Source organism: Gastrolobium bilobum, unplaced genomic scaffold (genome assembly GCF_033153095.1).
Source record: "Gastrolobium bilobum isolate Gb01-03AN ecotype WA unplaced genomic scaffold, APGP_CSIRO_Gbil_v1 utg20296, whole genome shotgun sequence".
Classification (NCBI taxonomy): Eukaryota; Viridiplantae; Streptophyta; class Magnoliopsida; order Fabales; family Fabaceae; genus Gastrolobium; species Gastrolobium bilobum.
The window spans coordinates 215,117-238,526 of NW_026896617.1; the positions used below are offsets into that span (position 1 = coordinate 215,117).

Here is a 23,410-nt window from a genome sequence, read left to right on the forward strand (position 1 = left end):
TGAAACAAGGATGATTCGGTAAGCATACCAATGTACTAGGTCCTAAACCGCTTCCGCATAAATCTAAGATTCCCTACAGTTGGTACTCCATATTTCTTTCTTTTGCTCCTGATTTTTCTCGTTTCGAAAATTGTAGGATTTTGAATGCTGGGAATGGTTGCAAAATCTGCTACAGTTCTATTAAATTAGTTGTAATAGTTTCAGTTGATTGTGGATTTTAGTTGTCTTGATCCCAATGAGTAGATAGATATGATATTGATACCAACTGAAAAAATTTAACTTGTTTAGCTTTTTAGTTTATTATATAAATTGTATATTGTTTGAGATAAATGTGTTGTTGATATAAATTGTATGGATTTGGTGAGAATTAAGAAAGAAGACGGGCGAACCTAGACTAGTGGTAAAGTTGTTCCATTGTGACTGAAAGTCACGGGTTTAAATCTGGAAAGCAGTGTCTTGGTATGTAAGGGTTTTTAGTTAGTTAACAGATATTGAGTAGTCAGGGAAATTGATGGAGAGTTGGTATCTAGTGAGTGTATCAGACTTATTTGTTATCAAGTAACAGGTAATTTGTAAAATCTAGTTTGTTGAAATTCTTAATCTCCATCTTGATTGAAATTCTTGCTTTTCTTATAGTTATAGATCTAATCTGTGTCATAGTCATAGATTTAGTAGACCATCGCTTATGCCTCGTGGCTTGAGAATTGAGAAGGTACCACTCTCTCAGTCGAACTCTAGACTCATCATTATTTGTATCTTCAACATTTTCACTATTTTTTTAACATTTTTTTTTTCAAATCAGATATATCACATACGAACCAAAGCCCTTTGAATAGTGTATTCTTGCACTTCTATGCTGGGGACTATGAGTGGTGTCTATAAATATAAGGTATTTTCTTCCCACTAACTGCGCACAGTTAGTGTGGGTTGCTGCATGTTTTCTATTTAATTATTAACTAGATTTAGATTTCCTGTTTAGGAAGAAACAACTTCTCTGATAGTTCCTATGCTTAAACCTTGGATGGACCAATTTTGCTTCTATTCTAGAAATTTCAGTTCAATCTAAAAATCCAGATGATTGGAGTATCAGAATAGAGGTTAGTCTGGTTCTTTTTCTAAGTCTATTTTATCTTTCTTTTTTCTCCTAGTTTCATATGTAATTATTTTCTTCTTTTAGGTTTTGAAGTGCTTAAACTAGTTTATTCAGAATTTTTCAAGCCTCATTAAAAGTGAATGTGAGGGTAGGTTTGTTCCCCTTGTTAAGTTTCCAACTCTTTGTTATTAGTTCTGTAATTATTTGTTTTACAAGATACTATTCACTGTAGTTATATTGGGACCATTGTGGAATACACATGTCTCCTCTTTGAGAGTTTATGAGCAAGCATCTATTGAATGAACAGAAGATTCATATGAGGGAAGATATGATTCTGATGGTGCAGAGAAAAGCCTTGATTTGTTTGTTATCCAGGTGATGATACTAGCAATTTGTTATGTTTATTACGTTAATTATTTGATAATGCAAATGATATTCCAGTGTTTGCAATAACTGACTGATTTTAGCTATCATAAGTGATTTCTTCAATCTTCTTTTCAATGGCTTTTTATTTCCTTGTTACATTATTAAGTTGATCGCTTGCCAAGGCTGCTTCTTATGGGTGACTAAATGGAGAAACTCTATAATATCACCCAATAAAAGATGCCCACTAATCAATCCACATGAAATTTGGCAAGGAAGACACCCCTGATTGTCAAAATCAATTATTTGATAATTGTTATTTTTAATATATTGTAATTATGAATATTTTTTTACAATCATTATTTCTCAGATAAAAGATCCATACAATATAAAAAATTTTGATTTTTCAAATAATTAGTATCATAATGAATTAAAAAAGACAACACAAAATTTTGATTGCAGAAACTCGTGGGCAGGTTCAGTTTTAGTATTTGAAAAGAATTAAGAAAAAAAATTGAAGTTGCTGACGTTTAGATTTCTTCCATATGGTAAACGGATAGGCAGGTTGAAAGTAGTCACATGTAGGTTTAATGTACTAATTAATGGATTCAGTTAGCTTGGTTTGGTTAGTTAAAATTATCTAACTAATTGATGAGGCTATTAAATTGTAGATCATAGGTTTCAGGACACACGTTACTCATTTTGGTGAGGCGGGTGAGGATTCTTTGTTGTTATATGTTAGAAATTTGAGCAAATCCAAATTAAAAAATAGAAAAGTTTAGTAAATTATTATTTGAGTGAATAATATAATAGTGTGTCCTGAAATGGAAGGATTTACTGGATTTCATATGATAGTACTAAATTTTCGTAATGCTCGGTTTGGCTCTAGGAAAGCTTCCTTCTCAATAAAATTGGTATTTGATAAGATTTTGGGTTCGTTGCACTTTATTCTCATGGGCATGTTTACTGTTTAGTTTATTTACCTTGTAAGAGTCTCTTAATTCCTATTATCTATATTTTTTATGCCACTAGAATGATCATCATATCAGAGATGAACCATACTCCAGAGTATCATCATGTTCATGTTGTCCAGTTCCTAGTTTTTTTCTTATTATTATTTTTACTGCACGTCCCTTGGTTGATAGAGACGTTTATATAATTATTTTTTATTCACATTAAACAAGTTGATGAGTGATCATATTAAAAGTATAAAAATATACTAGGTTATTTTTTAACTGAACCAGGCTAATTAAAAAGTATATAAATATTTCTCCAAAAAAAAAAGTATATAAATAAAAGAATATGATAACTAAATTACCCTTTGGAGAAGAAAGAGAAAGACCCATGATTTTCTTACTCTCCCGTTACAGAGAAAAACCCATAACTTTGCTCTGTGCTTGCAGAATTATCAGCACCCACTTCCTTGGGATACGTTGCTAATTGAACGGTGGATAAGTTTTATGGAAAATTGGAATTTTTGTTAGGAAACAGTGGTGGAGCATTAAAAGTATCCAACGGTTGTGATGTTTCTGGAAGAAAAGGAGCAATCTTTTCCATTGATGCATTTTGAAAAAGTTGTTCCTTGTTGGACGGTGAGGATGTTGCCAACAGGGCAGGAGGTACCAGAAGCGTGGGATTTGGCATCATGGGAGACAGCTAGCCTGCATTTGAGCCTTTGAATTTATCACACTTTGGTAAAAACTGACGGGGAGAGTCATAAAGGTTATAAAACCTCATTTATGACGCTACCTGTTTGGTTTCTAGCCATTTTTTCTTTTTTCCTTTTTTTTTGAAAGAACATAGGTCTTCTTGCCCATAGTATTCTCTATTGCAGAAGCCCTTGAGTTCACTGTATTCACCATCCAATCACTTGAGAGTCCCTTAAAACCGATCCCTGTTTCAAAGTTTCCTCCTTTTTCATGGAGGCGTCTAGTGATGGTAACACCTTCTCCAAAGATCGTCTATTTTGAGCTATTTCATCACTTTTGGTCAAATCCACTATCTCGTATTCTTGTTTAGGAGATTATGTGATGTTGGGGTTAACATCTTCTGATAAAAGCGACTGCTTGGGAAGTAGTGAAGGTACTTCTTGGAGAAAATTGTTATGCAAACCCCTCTTGGGGTCATTATTTTATGTTGATTGTCCTGTTTATATTCCTGTGGAAGTTCTTTTGTGTTTCAACTTGTCATTAATCATGGTTACTGATTTTGTTGCTTTGATTCTTTTTTTATATGTCCATCTTGTTGTCCTTGTTATCCACTATCACCTCAACCTCTAATATGTTCTCTGGATCTTTAAAATGTTCTACTTTTTCTCATTTGTATTTCTTCTACTTGTTAGAGAGCAGCAGATGAATCCATTTCTCATCGAGTGAGGGGTCACTGCCCATCACAATGGCAGAATTGTATCTTTCTGTTTCTCCAATGAAGAGGATGTCTGGATTTGCCTTTCTTTTTTAAGTCTATGACAATTATGATGTATAATGTCTGAAACATGTTATGACAATTTATCTTCCAACTATTGTAAGAACTTATTTTCTACTGACATAAGCCTTTTATGTCGTAATATTAAAATGAAATGTTTCATGCAATTTCTGTTGGCTAAGTAATGATTTTTTATTTATTTTTGGTAAATGGCTAAGTAATGATTTTACCTATTGTTATCATTTTATTTTTTTTAAGATTAAATTTTATTTTACATGAATTTTGGGATATAATATTGATGGAATTAAATATTAATAAATACAATATAAAACAAATGCAACTGTATAATTTAAACTCTAGAAGCTGCATCTTTAAAAGGCGATTCAAGATTGCCACTGTAAATATTATTTATTTAATCAATTTATACGACGGCGGTTTTGTACGAGACAATGGTGTTTTGGATTCGACGGCGGTTATTCCGTCGGTTTTAAAAAACCGATGTAGAATTATTTAACGGCGCTACTCAATTTGATCAATGACTAAACTGCTTTACACAATGAACAAGTACAAAAATATAGCGTGATTGAAAAATAGTATGTTAGGAAAATACTCTTACGAAGTGATATTTGAATAAATAATTTAAAAAAGTATGACATATTATATAGTTACTCCTAATAAGCCCATTGATACAAAAAAATTGAAAAATGAGTGGGTCATTTTTGTAGTTGCCTCACATATTTTCATACTATTTTCTCAACCAAATAATCAAGTCCATCTACATGATGAATCAAAAAAAGGTAAGGTGATACGCTATCACTCATGAATAGCTATAAAGGGGTAAAAACTTTCATTTTTTTCCCCATTCCAAAGAACTTGCAAGTTTTAACATGCACCAGCTTTCTGTTTAGTTTTTCTGAGCTAAGCCCTCCATTTATATATATAAAAAAAAACTTGCAAGTAACACGGAGAATTAGTTCAACTTAAGAATTACATTTTTTTCATTGTCAGGTTGTTGTGAATCTCTTCAAATATCTAGGCACAAGATGATTGATGATTCTATCAGATTTTGGTTCTTAATTTACAGGGAGATTTTGTGCAATTTTAAAATGTGTCGGCTAGTTTTTCTCCTAAAAATCACTCTTTGTTACTATTTAATGAGGAAGAAACAAAAGGAAAGTTTTCAAATGAAAGGGGGAAAAAAACAATTATTCCTCTATTTTGCTACTATTTAATGAGATTGTAATTCAGAATGATAAGATAATTAAGATTTCACTGATCAGGTAGTGTTTGGTTCAGGTTTTATTTTTAGATCTCCATCCATCTGATATTGACATTCCATGTTGCCTCGTTTGGTAGAAGAAATACAAAAACTTACTCACCAAAATATTTTCCCCAGCTAGTAGCAGAGCCACGTTCTGCTCAGGTATGGCCTGGGTCCCAGCTATATTTCAGTAAATTTTATTTATTATATATAATTATATAAATAACTATAATTGGGCCCTATCTCAAATTGTAAGTTGGCCCTAGCTAAATTTATAACAGTGGTAACAGACGAAGATTTTGAGCTGCTTTGTGGGTGTAACCAGATAATGCTTTCTTCTTAATTTCTTATTCTTCTTTCATCTTTTTCTAATTAGGATTTTCTTCTAACCTTTTTTTTTTCTTATTCGCACTCACCACCTGAAACCCAGCCATTATGTGACAATGTACAATGTTTCATTCCTTTCTCAAGATTTTACGGATACATGTTCTTAGAATATGCATTGGTAATTATATTATCCGATAGGAAAAAAATTGATTTACATTTTTGAACATTGTAAAAGAGAATTTTTTTTGTCTTTGCTGACCATAATTGTTTATTGGGTGTTTCAAACATAAGTGAAATTCATGCCCTTTTTTTTATTTACAACTTTTTTGTGTGGTTGTTTTATTGATTTTATTTCTTTTAAAAAATGGAGTGTTGTTTCACGTTTACTTTTTTTTTTCTAAGTTTAATGTAGAGCTATAGTTGCTATTAGTAATGAAATTAAATTGTTTCTTGGTGTTATTTGTATTTGATTTCACAACAGGAATAAAAATATTGGCGATTAATCAGTGAAAACTGTTAAAGAGAAAATTCAATGAAGATATATGTATATATATGGAGTATGAAAATTTCTTGTACTTACCCATTAATAAATTCTTTGTTTTTTTTGTTGTATTTTTAATTTTTTTAAATATTAAAATATTGATTAAATGATTTATGTGGATCCAATGTCATCTAATTGTGAAATTTGCTCTGTCCCTTTATGTTCATGTTCTTCACAGGTTACGACTAGGGGTGTGAATATGGCAGGTTAGGCCTGCAGGCTTTGGCTTTAATAGCCTAAGCTTATCTAAAGTATTTAGAATCTATACTGACCTATTAGCCTATTAAAGGCTTGATTTATTGGTTTGGTCTGACCTATTATAAAAAATTAAAAAACCTAATGCGGCATGTAAGGCCTACCAAGTTGCAAACTAAGGTGTACTGGATTAGGATTTCAGAAGATTTTAATGGATTATTTTTAGACAAAAAATCCATTGGTATTCAATTAGAATTTTAAAGTATTGAAAAAAAGTCATGTGGTATTCGATTAGGATTTTAAAATATTAATTTAGACTACGTCCAAATCCGTTGGTATTCAATCAGGATTTTAAACAAAGGAAAAACAATAGGGGAAGGATATTGTAACAACCAAGTTGTGTTACTACCAAGTTACTACCAAACAATCTCACTGTTAGATCGATTATGTTGATCCAACGGTTATATTTATTCCCATCTTTATATGATCATGATTTCCCAAATTTAATACTTTATATTTATTTCCACCTTTGTATGGTTATGATTTATCATATTTAATGCTTTCACTTTAAATATAGGAAATCATGATCATATAAAGATGGAAATAAATATAACCGTTGGATCAACATAATCGATCGAACGGTGAGATTGATTGGTAGTAACATGGTAGTAACATAACTTGGTTGTTACAATATCCTTCCCCAAAACAATATTGTGGTATTCAAAAATATGACGATTTTAATGAATTTTCCATTGGTGTAGATTTCGTGAGACTTTTTAGTGAGAAATATAAATAATATGTCTCTCTTACAATCTCATCCTAACTCCTAGGATTTCTTGAGATTTCTCTACTACAGTGTCTCACAATCTACTCTAGCATTTTCTCAAAGCCAAGGTATGTTCTTTTTTGACTCTCATATATTTTCTCAGGTTTGGGTATTCCTCCTTCATGATTAATGATTGTGTTTGTCGTATGTATTTACCAGGTTTTGGTATTCCTCCTTCATGATTAATGATGTGCTTCATTATTTTTTACCAGAGATATGTAGAGTAAACGATAAACATGCATCTAATCTCAAAATTGAACTAATAAGCTTACCACATACATTCTCTGTCGACCTTCTTCTTTTGTATATTGTTTGGATTATAATGAGCATAAAATCCTAATATTCTTCGTGTTTGGTAATGATACATATTAAAAATCTTAATAATCTAGTGGCAAGCTATATTAAAAATCCTAATAATCCTAATATTCTTCGTGTTCAATCTTCGTCATGCATCATTGAGAAATGTAACTGAGAGGATATTTGGCATATTTAAATCACTGTTCACAATTTTTAAGTCAACACTCCATTTCCATTTAAAACACAAGCAGAGCTTGTGCTAGCATATGTAGCACTACATAAATTTCTTCGCAAAGAATGTCGTTCAAATAAATTTTCAATTGAATCAGTAGAGGCATCTTCATCTTAAGCACTGTTGTAAAACTCAGCCCGACCCGACCGGGTCGACCCGAAACTCGGTTCGGGTTAAGCATTAGATCGGTTCGGGTTAAGCATTAGACCGGTCATGCATCGACCCAGTCAGAACCCGGACAAACCCGGTGACCCGGTCGGGTCATGCATTTAAAAAAAAAACTGTTTCATCTTATCAAAAAAAAATGTAAAACTCATTTTAAAATTTTTTTTAATTTTATTTGCTAGTATACTCTTCTACTATGACCTCTTAGTTTCCAATACTGAAGCAATTTGTGGAATAATAAATTAGATAATGTGACATGTCATTTTAATGTAGTTGAATTTGAAAAATATGAGTTCAATGTCATTGAGAGGTATGTTTGTGGGGATTCTGAGTTGCAATTTAAATTGAAATAGTAATAGTATGCACTTTTATTTATTTATGCTTCTTATTTTTTAGCTTATTTAGTGAACCTTGTTTAATTCATTTTAAATATGGAGAATATAATTGAATTTATATGTTCATATTTATATATATTTTTTATATATCTATATATATCCTGGTCAACCGGTCCGACCAGTGACCCACCGGTCCGACCAGTGACCCAATACCTCGACCGGGTCAATGCCCGGGTCGGATTTAACAACATTGATCTTAAGTATCACCAGTTAATGAAGATAATTTTTAACTCATTGGTCAAACCCAAGAGCAGGAATAAGAAGATGTTGATGCGTGGAAGACTAGTATAGTTTTAGATATGTGAAGAGCTGATGCTAAGTAATTTTGAATATTTGTTAAAAATTATATTAAGTTTTACTGATTGAAAAAATTATATTAGGTTTTACTTTTTTATTAATATCATTGCATTTCTTTATTATTATTTTTATTGACTCTTGTAATTTTGAATGTTTGTTAAAAATGTATATGATTTTTTAAAATCATATAAATCCATATTGTCCTTTCAAATCTTATAAATTCTATTAAAATTTATAAGATATTTTATCTCAAAAAAAGTCTTTTAAAATCATAATTTAATACACCCCCTGAAGTTTGTAGGCCCAAACCAAATTGAAATGTAAAAGATAAAAAAAATTACTCACAAAGATCACATGAAATAAATTTTTATTAACATCACATGAAATAATGTTAATAAAGATCACATGAAAATGTTTATGAAAATCACATTAAAATTTCATATATGTATATATACATATAATTTGCACTTTCTTTACTAATTGAATTTTATATTATATTTTAAATTTTAAATAAATATTTATTATTAAAATAACGTTAATCCTATTACTTTGAAAATTAATGTTACGAATTATGATCTCAGAATATGTTTTTAAATGAATAATATATATCATAAATATATTATATTATTAAAAATATAAAAAGTATGTGTAATTATGATAAATATTTTGACATGTCAAATTTTTTGGCCCCAACTAAAATTAAATTTGGCTCTGCCACTGTCCCCAGCCTTTCTGAATTGCATGCAAAAAGGGAGATGTTGCACTGTTGAAGTTTACCATTTGCGAAGTGGTATTTGCAGAAAACTAGGGAAATGAATAAAGGTGAACGAGAAATTGAGGAAAGAGATATTATCTAACCCAATTTCTCTGGTAATATTTTGCCCAACCAAACAATTTTTTTAACTTTTCTATTATATTCCTAGTTATTACATTTACCTAGTAAAAAAAATATCTCATCTACCAAACGTCCGCCGCTGACTGATTTCAAGGTGAGGAGGAGGAATCAAAGTACTAATTTGCATTTGCCTTATTTCTTCCTTTTTTTAGTCTAATGAATCCTTTTCTTAATTTCAATTTTGAAATTGTTTAAATATTTTTGAAACCAACTTCAAATTTTGTAATTGCCACATGAACGCGATCTAATTACAAATATATCTCTTTTTGCTATTATTAAATGAGGTTGAAGAAAGAAAACGAAAATTTGTGCAAGAAAGGGAAAAAAACAAAATTTTACTCTAATTTGCTAGTATTAAATGAGTTTGAAATTCAGAACGATAGGAGAATTATGATTTCACTCTGGGTAGTTTCAAAAGGTGAGGATTAAGGTATTAATTTACCTTCTTCCTTCTTTAGCCCAATGAATTCCTCTCTTTTTCTTTTTTCAATTTAAAGTTTTTTATAATTTTTTGAAAACAACTAAAGATTTTAAAATTTCCAGATCTAGTTAGAATATGAATATCTCTTCATTATTACTTTCTTATATATATATATATATATATATATATATATATTGTACTGATAGTGTACATAAGATGTGCCATGTGGAGGGTGAAGTATGTTGATATAGGGGTGTCCATAGTAGCAATGGTAGAGACCAAGGCACTAGTGGAACTTCTCATGTATGTGCTTAAGAGGGGAGTGTGTGTGTATGACAACATATGAAAGGAGTCGGGAAGAAGAAGATCATCCCCCCTCCATGTGTGAGGGGGTATTTAGAGAGGAGAGTCCTCTTTTGGGAAAGACCGTTGGTCCTCCCTTTGCTGTCCTAAGCCATGTCTTGTCCTTCGACAAGACATGCTACTCCTGTCAGTGTACAGGAGAGGCTGTGCAGGAAAGGGAATGTCCCAGTGGTGAGCCTCCATAGCTTGCCATGGGTGCCCTCTAGAAGGTTCTATAGATGTGGGCTTTAAGAGGTTGGGCTCATCTGGTGGGCCTGAGGTGTGGATCTGGAACATAAGCCCCCCAGCTTGGTAGCTTTGCGAAGCAAGGGTGCCAAGATGTATGGCAGCCTAGGCCGGTTATCCGCAGTGTGCAGTGTTCTAAGCGGGATACAATGTAATCGATCGATATTACGTCGGCCTTCATGTCTTGCTTATTTGTTGTCATCGATTATGAATTGCTTTGTTGGCGATGCTTTGGGAGCTTCAAGAGGATCTTCTATTATGACTTGCAATTGTGTTGAACTTTTGTTGTCTTCAGAGATGCGCCTTGTTATTGAGGAAGGTCTTCAACTGTTGTTGAATCATATATAATTTAATCGTAAGAGTAAGCTGGCGAGCTCATGTTGAATCACGTATCCAAGAGATGTTGACAACTGGAATAAGAATGTCTTGATGATCTGATAAAATAAAGTCGACAGGATTGCAGATACGAGCTTCGTGAGAAAATAAAGTAGTGTATGAGATCTTCTGAAGAGGATAGTGTGTTCCAAGAGAGAAAGAGAGTGGGAGTCTTCATAGGTGATAAATATGTATATTGCTTTCTTTAACAACAAAGCACAGCGATATGAATGTATAGTAAATAATGCCCAGTGGCTTGGGTCTTTGATGTCCAGTTGCTCCAATTTAAATCCTGCAACGACTAGTATTGTAGTGTATGACGATAAAATTTTGCCTAAATGGGACGTTTGCCGAGGGGTAGCACATCTCATACTTTATTTGCCGAGGGTGAGAACCAACTCGGCCTTCATAGTGTACCGGGGGTGAGAAACGTCCCGGTCTTCATAGTATACCGAGGGTGAGAACCGTCTCGGTCTTCATAATTACGGGGGTGAGAACCGTCCCGGCCTTCATAATTACCGGGGGTGAGAAGCGTCTCGGCCTTCATAGTATACCGGGGGTGAGAACCGTCCCGGTTTTCATAGTATACCAGGGGTGAGAATCGTCCCGGTCTTCATACTTACCGGGGGTGAGAACCATCCCGGCCTTCATAGTATACTGGGGGTGAGAACCGTCCCGGTTTTCATAGTATACCGGGGGTGAGAACCGTCCCGACCTTCATAGTATACCGGGGGTGAAAACCGTCCCGATTTTCATAGTATACCGGGGGTAAGAACCGTCCCAGTCTTCATAATTACCGGAGGTGAGAACCATCCCGACCTTAATAGTATACCGGGGATGAGAACCGTCCCGGCCTTCGTAATATACCGGGGGTGAGAACCGTCCCAGCCTTTATAATATACCGGGGGTGAGAACCGTCTCGGTCTTCATAATTACTGGGGGTGATAACCGTCCCAACCTTCGTAGATTGTTTAAGCAGCTCATATGGATTTTATAATCATATGAAATTTATAAAGATGCGGTAGAAAAGAAATATATATATACTTGTGAAAAGATGTTGTTTCCTGGTGTTAAAAATAAAACATGATAATGTGAGTCTCGCCCGAAACTTTGGCATGTAAATGTTGATTTGATAATTTGCAACTTGACTGCCTTGAGTGATTGTGGTACACATGTGAACTTTGCTATTCTTTGAAGCCGCCCAAATAACTCACAGTATTTGATTGTACTATTCCTTGGAAAAATCAAGTCTTCATGTGGATAGAAAGGTCACTTCAGGATATTTGATTGTATTGTAAATTTGTTTTTTGCCTCTGCACGGATTTCAGTAGTAAACATTTGCATGCTTTTTGTCTTCAAATTTTGAATTCTCCGCTCTGTGTAATACTAAACTTCACGTGCTCCTTGGTAAGAATAAAAGCCTTATGCAAGGTCTTTAATGCTTATGGGCCCCACAGCTTGGATGAAGAATTTGGATTGTGCATTCGCTTTGCACGAGCTTCAAGGCGAGGTATTCGAGTCCAGCAGGGCGAGAGATTCGAGTCCAGCATGTGAGTGTCATTGGGCACTTGGCATGCGAGTGTTGGTTGGCTAGCTTTTAGTATTTTGATGAATGTTGGTCTTCTAATTAGGATGGCGGAAGGGCTCGTCTTCCTGTTAGGAGGGCGGAAGTGCTGATCTTCATGTTGGGAGGGCGGAAGTACTGATCTTTCTGTTGAGCGTGATGAGATGATGGTCTCCCTATTGGATGTGATGGGAAGCTGGTCTCCCTATTGGGCGTGATGAAATGCTGGCATCCCTGTTAGGCGTGATGAAATGCTGGCATCCCTGTTAGGCGTGATGAAATGTTGGTCTCCCTGTTGGACGTAATGAAAAGCTCCCTGTTGGGCGTAATGAAAAGCTGGTCTTGGCCGGGATGAAAAAATGGTCTCCCTGTTGGACGGAATGAAATGATGATCTCCCTGTTGGGAGGGCGGAAGTACAATATATATATATAGGGTTTATCATCTATCATTTAATATGACCACAAAAAATTTTCTACACACACAACATTTTGTGGGACCCGCAGTAAAAAAAAAAAACTTTGGCACGCAAAACGAATCTCTATAACATAACACAATCATTTTTCCTACAACATAACTCTTATAAAACCCATATATATATATATATATGGGAAAACTTTTTCTCATGTTAGTGACCCTTCGATTTGCGTGCAATTTTTTTTTTTTGTAATAAATACGGAGCCCATCACTAGTTGAGTCACAACATGAGAATTGAATTCTCGTGCAACATGAGAAAATTAAATTTATATATATATATATATATATATATATATATATTGATGATACTCTTCGCGGGCCTCTGATGATACTCTTCATCTTTCTATTGATATATTCATTGTGGAATTGCTTTTGCTATGCACGGATTCCAAAAATTTTGTTCACGGGAATCACCTCTAAACTTCAATGAACTTTGATTTGGTGTGTGGCGGGTCCCATGAGTTGTAGTTGTTGTCTTGAATTGTCCACCTTGCTTTTGTTTGGTGAAGTATGAATTACCTGAGTCAAAATGTTGATTGAAGCTTTGGTTTCCACATGTGGGATCCCTAGGCAATTAATTTGAATTGTAGAATTGCTTTGCTTTGCTCGAGCTTCAAGGCTTTGAATTTATTGGCGGGTCCCACGATGCCTCGCTTTCTTTTGTCAATTACTGAAAACGGTCTTTGAATTTGAGTTACCAAATGCTTTGAAACTTGATAAGAGTCGGGCCCACGATAAAATGTTGATAGCTACTTTGAACTTTTTATGAACCAGAATGAGGTCCATGATCAATAAGACCCATGATCAACACAGACCCACAGGTAAGTATTATAAATAAGAGCTAAACGTCACAGGTATGACCTAATCTCTTTTTACCTAGTTACACAGCCTAGATAGAACACACACACACACCTTTCCCAGGGCTAAGGCCATCAGATAGTGTGTGATCTGCTGTCCTCAGGATACCTAACTCATAGGTATCCAGAAAAGACACCTAAATCATAGATTAATCATCCAATCCTAATTGGACACATTTGCCTAGGGCAGAACATTGGCGCCGTCTGTGGGGAACTTTTCCACGACTAACGTTGTGAAAGTCAACAAAATCGATGGTGAGAACAACAAGGAATGGCCTTCGTCAACCCTCCGCATCAAACCTCCAAGTTCCTCCTTCTGTTAGGGAAGATCCTGCGGAATCAAGGCAGCAGATGCCGCAGATCCCGCAGATCCCAGATCTAGATGCGGTGCACGTTAGTGACGTGCATTCAGATTCAGCATCAACTCCCGCGGTCAACCCGGATGCCCCGTACCTCCCAGGGTTACAACCAATTGAAGACCCAACTGCGGAAGCCCCGGATCCACGAGTGACGAGTTTAGCTATGGCAGTCGTACTTCGAAGGATGGAGGAATTGGAACAGCGTAATGAGCTGCAACGGCAAGCGGATGCAAGACAGATCCGAGATTTGGAGGATCGGCTGTGGCGCGGAACAAATCCAGACCCCGAGCGGGGCATCGCGCAGGTGGTGACAGATCTGCAGATTGCGAACCCCCAGCAGGACACTCAGGAACGCACCCACCGTCCTGCAAGGGCTAATGTCGCACCCGGGTTCGTCCCACAAACCCTAGTGCCCCCGGGTTCACGCGAACAGCCACGGCACCCTCCGGGCCATGGAAACGCTGGAAACAATCATCAACCCCGGCAGGTACCAGACCCACAGCGCCCTGCCGAGATCCACCGTCAGGGGCCCATCACCCGGGCTCCAGATGACGTAACCGGGGTATACCGAAGAAAATACAACAGGGGGCAGTACAATGACAGTCCCTTCGCGGATGAGATTGTAGAAGCTCCATACCCGAAAAATCTGAATTTATCTGAGTTGATCAAATACGACGGAACACAGGGTCAGCAGGTACACTTGGATGCCTTTGATACAGCTATGTACATCAAAGGGATAGAGGAACCCTTGATCACAAGGCTTTTTGCAACTACATTAACCGGGGCAGCCCAGGCGTGGTTCTCGTCATTACCAGCGGGATCCATCAAATCCTTTGAGGAGTTTGGCGGGCGGTTCTTGCTGAACTTCGCCACCAGTAAGAAGCAGCCGAAGTCGGAATTCGCGCTGGGAAAAATTAAGCAACAACCAGGGGAGACGCTACAGAAGTACCTTAAGTTGGCCGCGCTTCAGGTACCCGGATTGCCAGAAAACGTTCACTTACATCTGGTGATAGCCGGGTTGCACGGAACATCCCGGTTAGCTAAATCAGTATATAAGAATCCACCTCGGACCTTAGTGGAGTTTAACACGCGCTCCAAAAAATACCTGGAGCTCGAGCAGATGGAGTGGGAAAATGTGGACTAAAGGCAACAACCTGGTCAGGGAGACAAGCTCGGGGGCCGACGGATGAATGACTTTCGAGGAAAACGGCAGGATGATAGGCAACAGGCCAAGGGAAGGTTTGATAAATATGCCCCCTTGAACTCTTCTCGGTCGCAAATATGGCGCGAAGTCGCGTCCACCGACATGAAGAGAGTTGAGCGACCACGGCCTCTACAGAACCAGGCTGGTTTAGATCGGACCCGGTACTGCGCATTTCACGATGGGCCGAGCCATACAACATATGAATGTTGGGACCTTAGAGATACAATTGAGAAGTACATTAGAGAGGGGAAGTTGCGGCAGTATTTGAGCCGTACGCAGGGATGGAGAAATAGGAAGAGGAGAGGCGGAAGGCTCGGAAGCCCGCCCAAGGATAAGAAGTTTAGAGAGGAAGGACGAGGTAAGAACCCGGCTAAAGAAGATGACGAATTCCAAGAGCCGGAGTTCGAATGCAACGTGATCAGTGGAGCTTTTGGTGGTGGTGGTGACACAATGAATGCCCGACGTAAATATTTGTGTGAGGTGCTTTCAATACGAGAGCGCCCCAAGTTTAAACAGGAAGAGGAACCAGAGCAGCCGCTGTTATACTTTACAAAGAAGGAGCTCGAGGATGTAGTGCCAGGACATGTTGATGGGTTGGTGATTACAGGGAAACTGGTCAATTGCAGAGTTAGGAAGATTTTTCTGGACAATGGGAGTTGCGCCGACATAATTCTATGGCATGCGTTTAAAAAGATGAATTTGGATGAAGAAGATTTGAAGGCTTGCAACACGGCTTTAATTGCGTTTAATGGCTGCAACACTACTCCTAAGGGGTATATGGATCTCCGATTAACATTGGGGACTAAAGAGGCAAACAAATCTGAAAGGGTGAGGTTCATTGTAGCCGGCTTCCCATCCGAATACAATGTGATTTTGGGAAGACCTACAATTCATGCTTGGGACATGCTAGTCTCAACCAAGCATCAAAAGTTAAAAATGATTGGTAAGCAGGGTACGGTGCTTACCATAGTTGGGGACCAAAAGGAGTCTCGAGATTGTTACTTCAGATCTGTACGTGTGGTGGACCGAGATCCCGAAGGCATAGCTATGATTAAGTAGAGTGGTTACCAATCTTCGAAGCGGAGCTCAGTTAATATGGTGGAATTGGATATGCGGGATGAAACTCAGATGTCGAGGCCGGAACCTGACGAAGAGCTAGAGGAGGTAACCATGGGAGCGCCAGGACAAATAAAAAAGATAGGAAAGGGGTTAACGGATGAGGAAAAAACCCAGCTGTCCTCCTGTTTGAGGAGTTATAATGACGTCTTTGCTTGGAAATCTTCAGATATTCCAGGGGTGGATCCAGAATTTTGCTGTCACAGATTAGCTGTTTATCCCGGTTCAAAGCCAGTAGCACAGAAGAAGAGGAAATTAAGCTCAGAGTGTCGGCAGGTGCTAGAGGATCATGTGAAAGAACTACTAGAGGCCGGATTTATCAGGGAAATACAATACACAACCTGGTTGTCCAATGTAGTCATGGTGAAGAAGCCAAATGGAAAGTGGAGGGTATGCACGGATTACACTGACCTAAATAAGGTGTGTCCTAAGGATGCATACCCAATGCCCAATATCGACCAGTTGGTTGATAGTTCCTCCGGGTTCCGAATGGTATCCTTCATGGACGCTTATTCAGGATATAACCAAATTCCACTGCACCTTGAGGATCAGGAGAAAACGGCTTTCATCGCAGAAAAGGAAAATTACTGCTATAATGTGATGCCCTTTGGGCTGAAAAATTCGGGAGCCACGTATCAACGAATGATGAACCGAGTATTCTCTGATCAACTGGGCAGGAACATCGAGGTGTACATTGACGACATGATAGTGAAGTCGGTTGATATGCCAGTACACGTTCGTGACTTAACGCGGACCTTTGATAAGCTCAGGCAACATCGTATCAGGTTAAACCCGGCAAAGTGTGCCTTTGGGGTTTTCGCAGGGAAGTTCCTTGGCTTTATGCTCACGCATAGAGGGATAGAAGAGAATCCTGATAAGTGTGGGGCCGTTCTAAATATGGCGGCGCCAGCAAGTAAGAAGGAGATACAACAGCTAACAGGAAGGTTGGCCTCTCTGACGAGTTTCCTACCCCGGTCGGCGGAGACAGCCTTGCCCTTCTTTAAGCTGCTGAGGAAAGAAGCTCAGTACGGTTGGACCTTGGAGTGTGAAGCTGCCTTCCAGGAGATCAAGAAGCAACTTGCTTCTCCTCCGGTGCTAGCAAAGCCAAGGGAGTCGAAAACTTTAATTTTGTACCTATCCGTTGGAGATATGGCAGTGAGTTCAGCTCTGGTACAGGAGAATGCAGAGGGCCAACAACCGATATACTTCGTGAGTCGGCTCTTGCAAGGAGCCGAGCTTCGATATCAACGACTGGAGAAGGTGGCTTTTGCCCTTCTAATCTCGGCAAGGAGGCTCCGAGCGTATTTTCAAGGACACAGGATCCTTGTGCGATCCGACCTGCCAATCCGACAAATACTCCATAATCCGGATTTGGCGGGAAGGATGATGAGTTGGGCGGTGGAATTATCAGAATTTGACATAACTTTCGAGAGCCGTAAAGCGATCAAGTCTCAGGCGTTGGCCGACTTCGTTCGCGAGCTCACTTCAATCCAAACGACGGATCCTGCTGGCCTGGATACATGGAATGTGTATGTTGATGGGTCTTCTAATGCAAAAGGAAGCGGGACTGGGGTAATTATTGAAAACCCTGACGGTGTTGCAATTGAGTACTATATGCAAATGGACTTCGAAACTTCCAACAACCAGGCTGAGTATGAGGCCCTCATAGCCGGATTGTTGCAGGCACAAGAGCTCGGAGCTCGAAAAGTAAAGATTTACAGCGATTCTCAGTTGGTCACCTCACAAATTGAAGGAAGTTACCAGGTCAAAGGACCCCTACTGGCCAAGTATCTTGAGCATGCAAGACGAATAATGGCAGATTTCGAAAAGGCAGAGGTTAGTCACATTCCAAGAAGTGAGAACAGCAGAGCGAACATATTGTCCAAGCTGGCAAGCGCAAAGGGATGGGGAAACCACCGGACCGTGATTGAGCAAAGTATCCTAGAACCGACATGCATCATGCAGATTTCCCAGGTGAATGATTGGCGTACTCCCATTATTGAGTACGTTGAAAATGGAACGTTGCCTGTCGAGAGAGCATAGGCCAAGAAGCTAATCCGAGATGCAGTGTTATACACCATAATAGAGGGACAACTTTATAAGAAAGGTATTTTCACCCCTCTGTTAAAATGTCTGAACTCGGATAGGGCCCAGTATGTTCTGGCGTAAATCCATGAGGGAATTAATGGGCAGCATGTATGGGTGGTAAACGAGCCAGGGGCCTTTCAGGGGCCTTTGACTCGGCTCGTAAAGGCCTGAGCTCGTTTAATAAAAGCTCGTGTTGGAACCAGGCTTGGACTTGTATAAAAGCTCGTTTAATAAAAAGGCTTCAGCCTCTAATTCAGAAGCTCGGCCTTAGAGCCTCCCAGGCTAGCCTAGTATATAAATATTTATTTATACTACTTGTAATAACTCTCTCTCATCAATTTATTTCACCATATTTTATTGGTTTAACAGACTTTTTGAATGATTTTATTCTATATTATGCTATTTGGATATATATTGAATTTATGTATATTTATGGAATTACTAGTGTTGTTCTATATTATCTTTCATCCTCCTTCACACAAACAAACCCACAAAAACTCATTCATTCCACTGTGCACTGCTCGTTTGTGTCAATTTATTTTATATTTTATTTATCTTATTTTTATTTTTTGTAACATCCCACATAATTAAGGAAATGTATATATCTTATTATAAGGTATAAGCATGCATGGATGACAATTAGAATCATGTGGGTTATGTGTTTGATTTTCGAATCCTGTGGTTAGTAGTAGGGAATTATAATGTGCTAGGGAAATTACTTGAATAATTATTATAGTTGCGAATTTACCTTAGACATATGAAATTTAAATGATAAAGTATAATAATGTATTAATTGTAATCTATGAAAGAAAAGAAATTTTGTTGGGCCGAAGCATAAGGCCTTAGAAGGCACAATGTGATCAGCCCAATTTCCCCTCTCATTGTTGAAAGCTATCCTATCTTAGTAATTTCACAAGGTTACTTTCCATTGGGTAGTATTTACACATGGCAACAAAGCTTGATCCATTGTGTATTCTTTTCACTTGTGCGCCTAGGGGACCGTTGGTGATCAGAAAATTCTGATCAAAAGTGATACAAGGTTGTCCTCTTTCCCTCCTTACGTGTAGGACCATCCAAAGCAAGCAAGTTGCTTGTAAGAATAGCTTTAAACATTCACATGTGTGCGCTAGAAGACAACCCAAAAAGGGCATCAGAAAATCTGATCACAGCTTTACTTTATGACACAAAGCTATACCCTCTCTTTCCTTTTTATTTCCACGCACAAAGACTGCACAAAAGCAATCAGATTTCTTGTAAGACTAACCCTAAACCTCACTTTATTTCATGCATCCAATGGTTGATAAGTGGTCATCCTTGCATGCATTTGTATTGGCTCAAACATGTCATACTTCAACCCCATTGGTGCGCTCCAAATGAGGGAAGTCTTCAGCATTGTTAAGACACTTCACAATTTAAATCTACCTCAACTTCATTCTCTCCTCACTCAAGCGTTGCTGAAGATAGAAACCAAGCCAAATTACTTTGTTTTCTTCCACCCTTAAATCGTAGCATCATCAGAGAGACAAAACAAGGAACACCTTCATATCTTTCCTATATTTTCCATCTAAAACCGTGGAGTCTCTTGGAGTCAACCAAGGATTTTATCATATCTTGTCTCTATATCTTCTCTCTCGGTTGTGCACCATAGTCCCTAGAGGTAAAACGTTGCCTCTACTTATCATCTTTTATGATTTACGTCATGAGGTTTGAATGAGACATTCATTACTAACTTAAGTTAAAACCTTTCTTTCCTCTCCTCTTTTCACATGGTCGGCCTTGAAGAGAAAAGCTTGCTGTTTTGAGTAGATTAAAGCTTGAAGTAGTGTCCTTGGTTCCATTCGGTTTTACCTTGTGCTCCGCCAAGAGGTAGGCACGAAAATCCCTCCACCATTCTCTTGTTTTAAATAGTGAAGCATGACTTAGAAAATAGCCTTTCGTTTGTAAATTTTATGCCTTTAGGTTCTGTTTTGAGTCTTAAATTAAAAGCTTTTGGGATAAAACGAAAATGATCTTAAATATTAAAGAGGTAGGAATGTTTGCATGTTATATATGTATCTAGGATTTTCCTTGAAACAAAGTTATGACAACAACATCTTATGCACCATTGTAGCGCACCGACTAGAGTAGTAAGTTTTAGGAAAATTTATTCCCTTGAAAACGTTATCGTATGTTGACCTTCAACTCACTGTTTTGTCATAAATGATTCACTGTTTTATTGAAGGAAAACGTTCGCTGTTTTGATAAAAAATGCTCACTGTGTTAAGAGAAAAATGTTGTTGTTTGCTTACTGTTTTAATCACTGTTTCGCTAAAAAAAAAAAAAAAAAGGGATGTTTGCTTACTGTTTCGCTCACTATTTCGCTGAAAAAACGATGTTGTTTTACTCACTGTTTTACTCACTGTTGCTGTAAAATGTCCACTGTTTTATTAGAAAATGTTCACTTTTTTATTGGAAAAACGTTCACTGTTTTAAGATAAAACGTCCACTGTTTTGCTCACTGTTTTGGGTGAAGATACTCAACGTTTGCTCACTGTTTTACATGGAATTGATCCCTGTTTTTTCACGGGTTAGCATTAAAGAAGGTCAAATGAGAGTCAAGAATAATTTTAGAAAAAGGAACCGATTTAGTGAAGTGATGTAAGGATATGTAGGCTTGAGGAATTGTTGTCAAATTATTAAAATTTAAGTGAAACGTATGCTGATTTATTATAATGTAAAATAGGTGCGAAAAATCTTTGAGACGTTCGACTGTTTCGTTGTGAATCGGTAAAGTAAGTTTCGACGTACGAGGTATGTGTAGGCGGTATTACCTATTGTGACTATTAGCTAGTGTATGAAATTGTGATGTGTTGCTCACATATGTCCTATGTTATTTTATGATGAGGATATGGCAATGGTAAGAATATGAAATGATGATAATGCTATGTGCATGCATTTTTACATCATGGTGCATTTTTCTGTTGGTGTGTGACTGCATTTCATGGCATGTAAACGCTAGATTCATATAGGCCTTGAAATGTAGAATAGTTATCTACAGGATCATGTGTATGAGCACGCATCATATAGGCACAGCCGGGACACTTGGCATCCGTCCGAATAGGCCACAGTGGGATTCAATAAATGAGGGTGCTGTTGCATGGAATTCCCACTGTGTATGCACGCGCACGACGGTGCTATAAGCGTGATGATGGCGTTATATACGCAATATGATATATGATGAAAAGGATAAATGATGAAAAGGATTTTATGTTTGAAGCGACTGATTATGATTTTGTGCCTAGTTTAATATTGTTGCAGTATGGTTTTGTTGCCACGCTACTGGGATTATTCTCACCCCTTTGGGGCTGCAATTTTTAAATTGCAGGAGGGCGTAAGAGCAATTGAGGACTTGGATGTTTGAGTTTTGCTGTAATTTGCTGCTGAATGGAATTATTCTCTGCTGACTGTTTTAAGTTTCGGATGACTGTATTATGTGGTACTTGATTATTTTTGGATGACTGTAAAACTATGATTTATTTCTGCTTTAAGTCTTCTACGAACAGCGGCTATTTTAAGAAAATCTGAAAACGTTTGGTCAAAGGGAATTTTTCTAAATGCTGTATTATCAACAGTTTTCGGTCAACTTATAAGTTACGTTTCAAGGGGCAAATGACCCCTGATTTACTATTATTTTATATGCACGCGAAGCCCCGAGCGTCTACTTTCAGATTTCGGAAACCGTACAAAAATATTTTGAAAGCTCGATTTTATATCAATATTTAAAAGGAGTACGGTTTTTCTTAAATTCTCACCATTTTTATCAGCAACACATTTTAAGTTCTCTTCGTCAAAATCTCCCTTGGATTCAGCTTTTCGCTTCAATTTCTCAAGGATTTTCAAAGAAAAAGTTATATCCGTTTCCGCAACTCTAATAGCGATTAGCAAACGACTCTCTTGGATGCATACAAGAGAGGGTGTTACATTTTTGTTGGTACTTTTTTTATAATGGACTAAGATAATATAACATGTTATCTACCTTCTCTCACTTTAATTTTTTTTAGTTATTGTAGACTTTGTAAATTATCGCTGCAAATTGGAAGCTAAGGTTTCTATCTGGAAATTGATTTTTTGTGGAATTCTGTTATCTTATTTTTATTCTTTAACATGCTAAGAGGCTAAGACAGGCTTCACACAGGCTTTTCTTTTTTTGTAAATAAACCAGGCCACAGGCCAATATTATATTCGTAACAGGTAACAGGCTAAGGTCAGTCGGACACATTTAAATACAGGCTTGGCCCGTTAAGATCAAAGCTCGGCTCGGCCTGTTAAGATCAAAGCTCGGCTCGGCTCGGCCCGTTAACACCCCTAGCAGCATGTTGGGGGAAAGGCGTTAGCCCGGAAGGCTCTTCGAGCTAGATATTTTTGGCCGTCCATGGTCTACGATGCGAAGGACCACGTACAGAAGTGCGATCAATGTCAGAAGCACGACAGGAACTTGTTGGCTCCCCCTGAGGAGTTGAGTATAATCACGGCTCCTTGGCCGTTTTACAAATGGGGAATGGACCTCTTGGGTTCATTCGCTGCAGCTGAAGGCTAGCTTAAATGGTTAGTGGTGGCAGTTGATTATTTCACTAAGTGGATTGAAGCGGAACCAGTCGCGACCATCACTTCGGCCCGGATTCAACGATTTCTGGAGAGGAACATAATATGCCGGTTTGGGAATCTGGCCGAAGTGGTAACCGATAACGGGACTCAATTTGCAAGTAAAGGGTTTCAGAACCTGATGGAGAATTTCCACATCCGGCATCGCTTTGCCTCGATTGAACACTCTCAAACAAATAGCCAAGCAGAGGCTGCAAACAAAGTCATCGTGGAAGGTCTTTGAAGGCGTATAAAGCAATCCGCCAAAGGAAGGTGGGTTGAGGAGCTATATTATGTCTTGTGGGGGTACAGAACCACAGTTCGGACTTCTGTTGGGGAATCCCCATTCAGGCTAACCTACGGGTGCGAGGCTATGATCCCGGTAGAGTTGGGAGAACCATCTTGGAGAAGGGTTCAAACCTTGTCACAAGC

General features: G+C 37.8%; 1 protein-coding gene across 1 annotated transcript; it reads left to right on the forward strand.

Annotated features, from left to right (window-relative positions):
• Positions 1–15,136: 15,136 nt before the first annotated feature.
• On the forward strand, positions 15,137–16,213 carry LOC133301020 (uncharacterized). Its single transcript, XM_061500616.1, has one exon. The coding sequence runs from the start codon at positions 15,137–15,139 to the stop codon at positions 16,211–16,213; it is 1,077 nt and encodes a 358-aa protein (XP_061356600.1).
• Positions 16,214–23,410: the final 7,197 nt, after the last annotated feature.

What these genes read in the sequence shown, in the direction of transcription:
- LOC133301020 (XM_061500616.1), top strand. Translation starts at nt 15,137, where the DNA reads ATGAATGACTTTCGAGGAAAACGGCAGGATGATAGGCAACAGGCCAAG.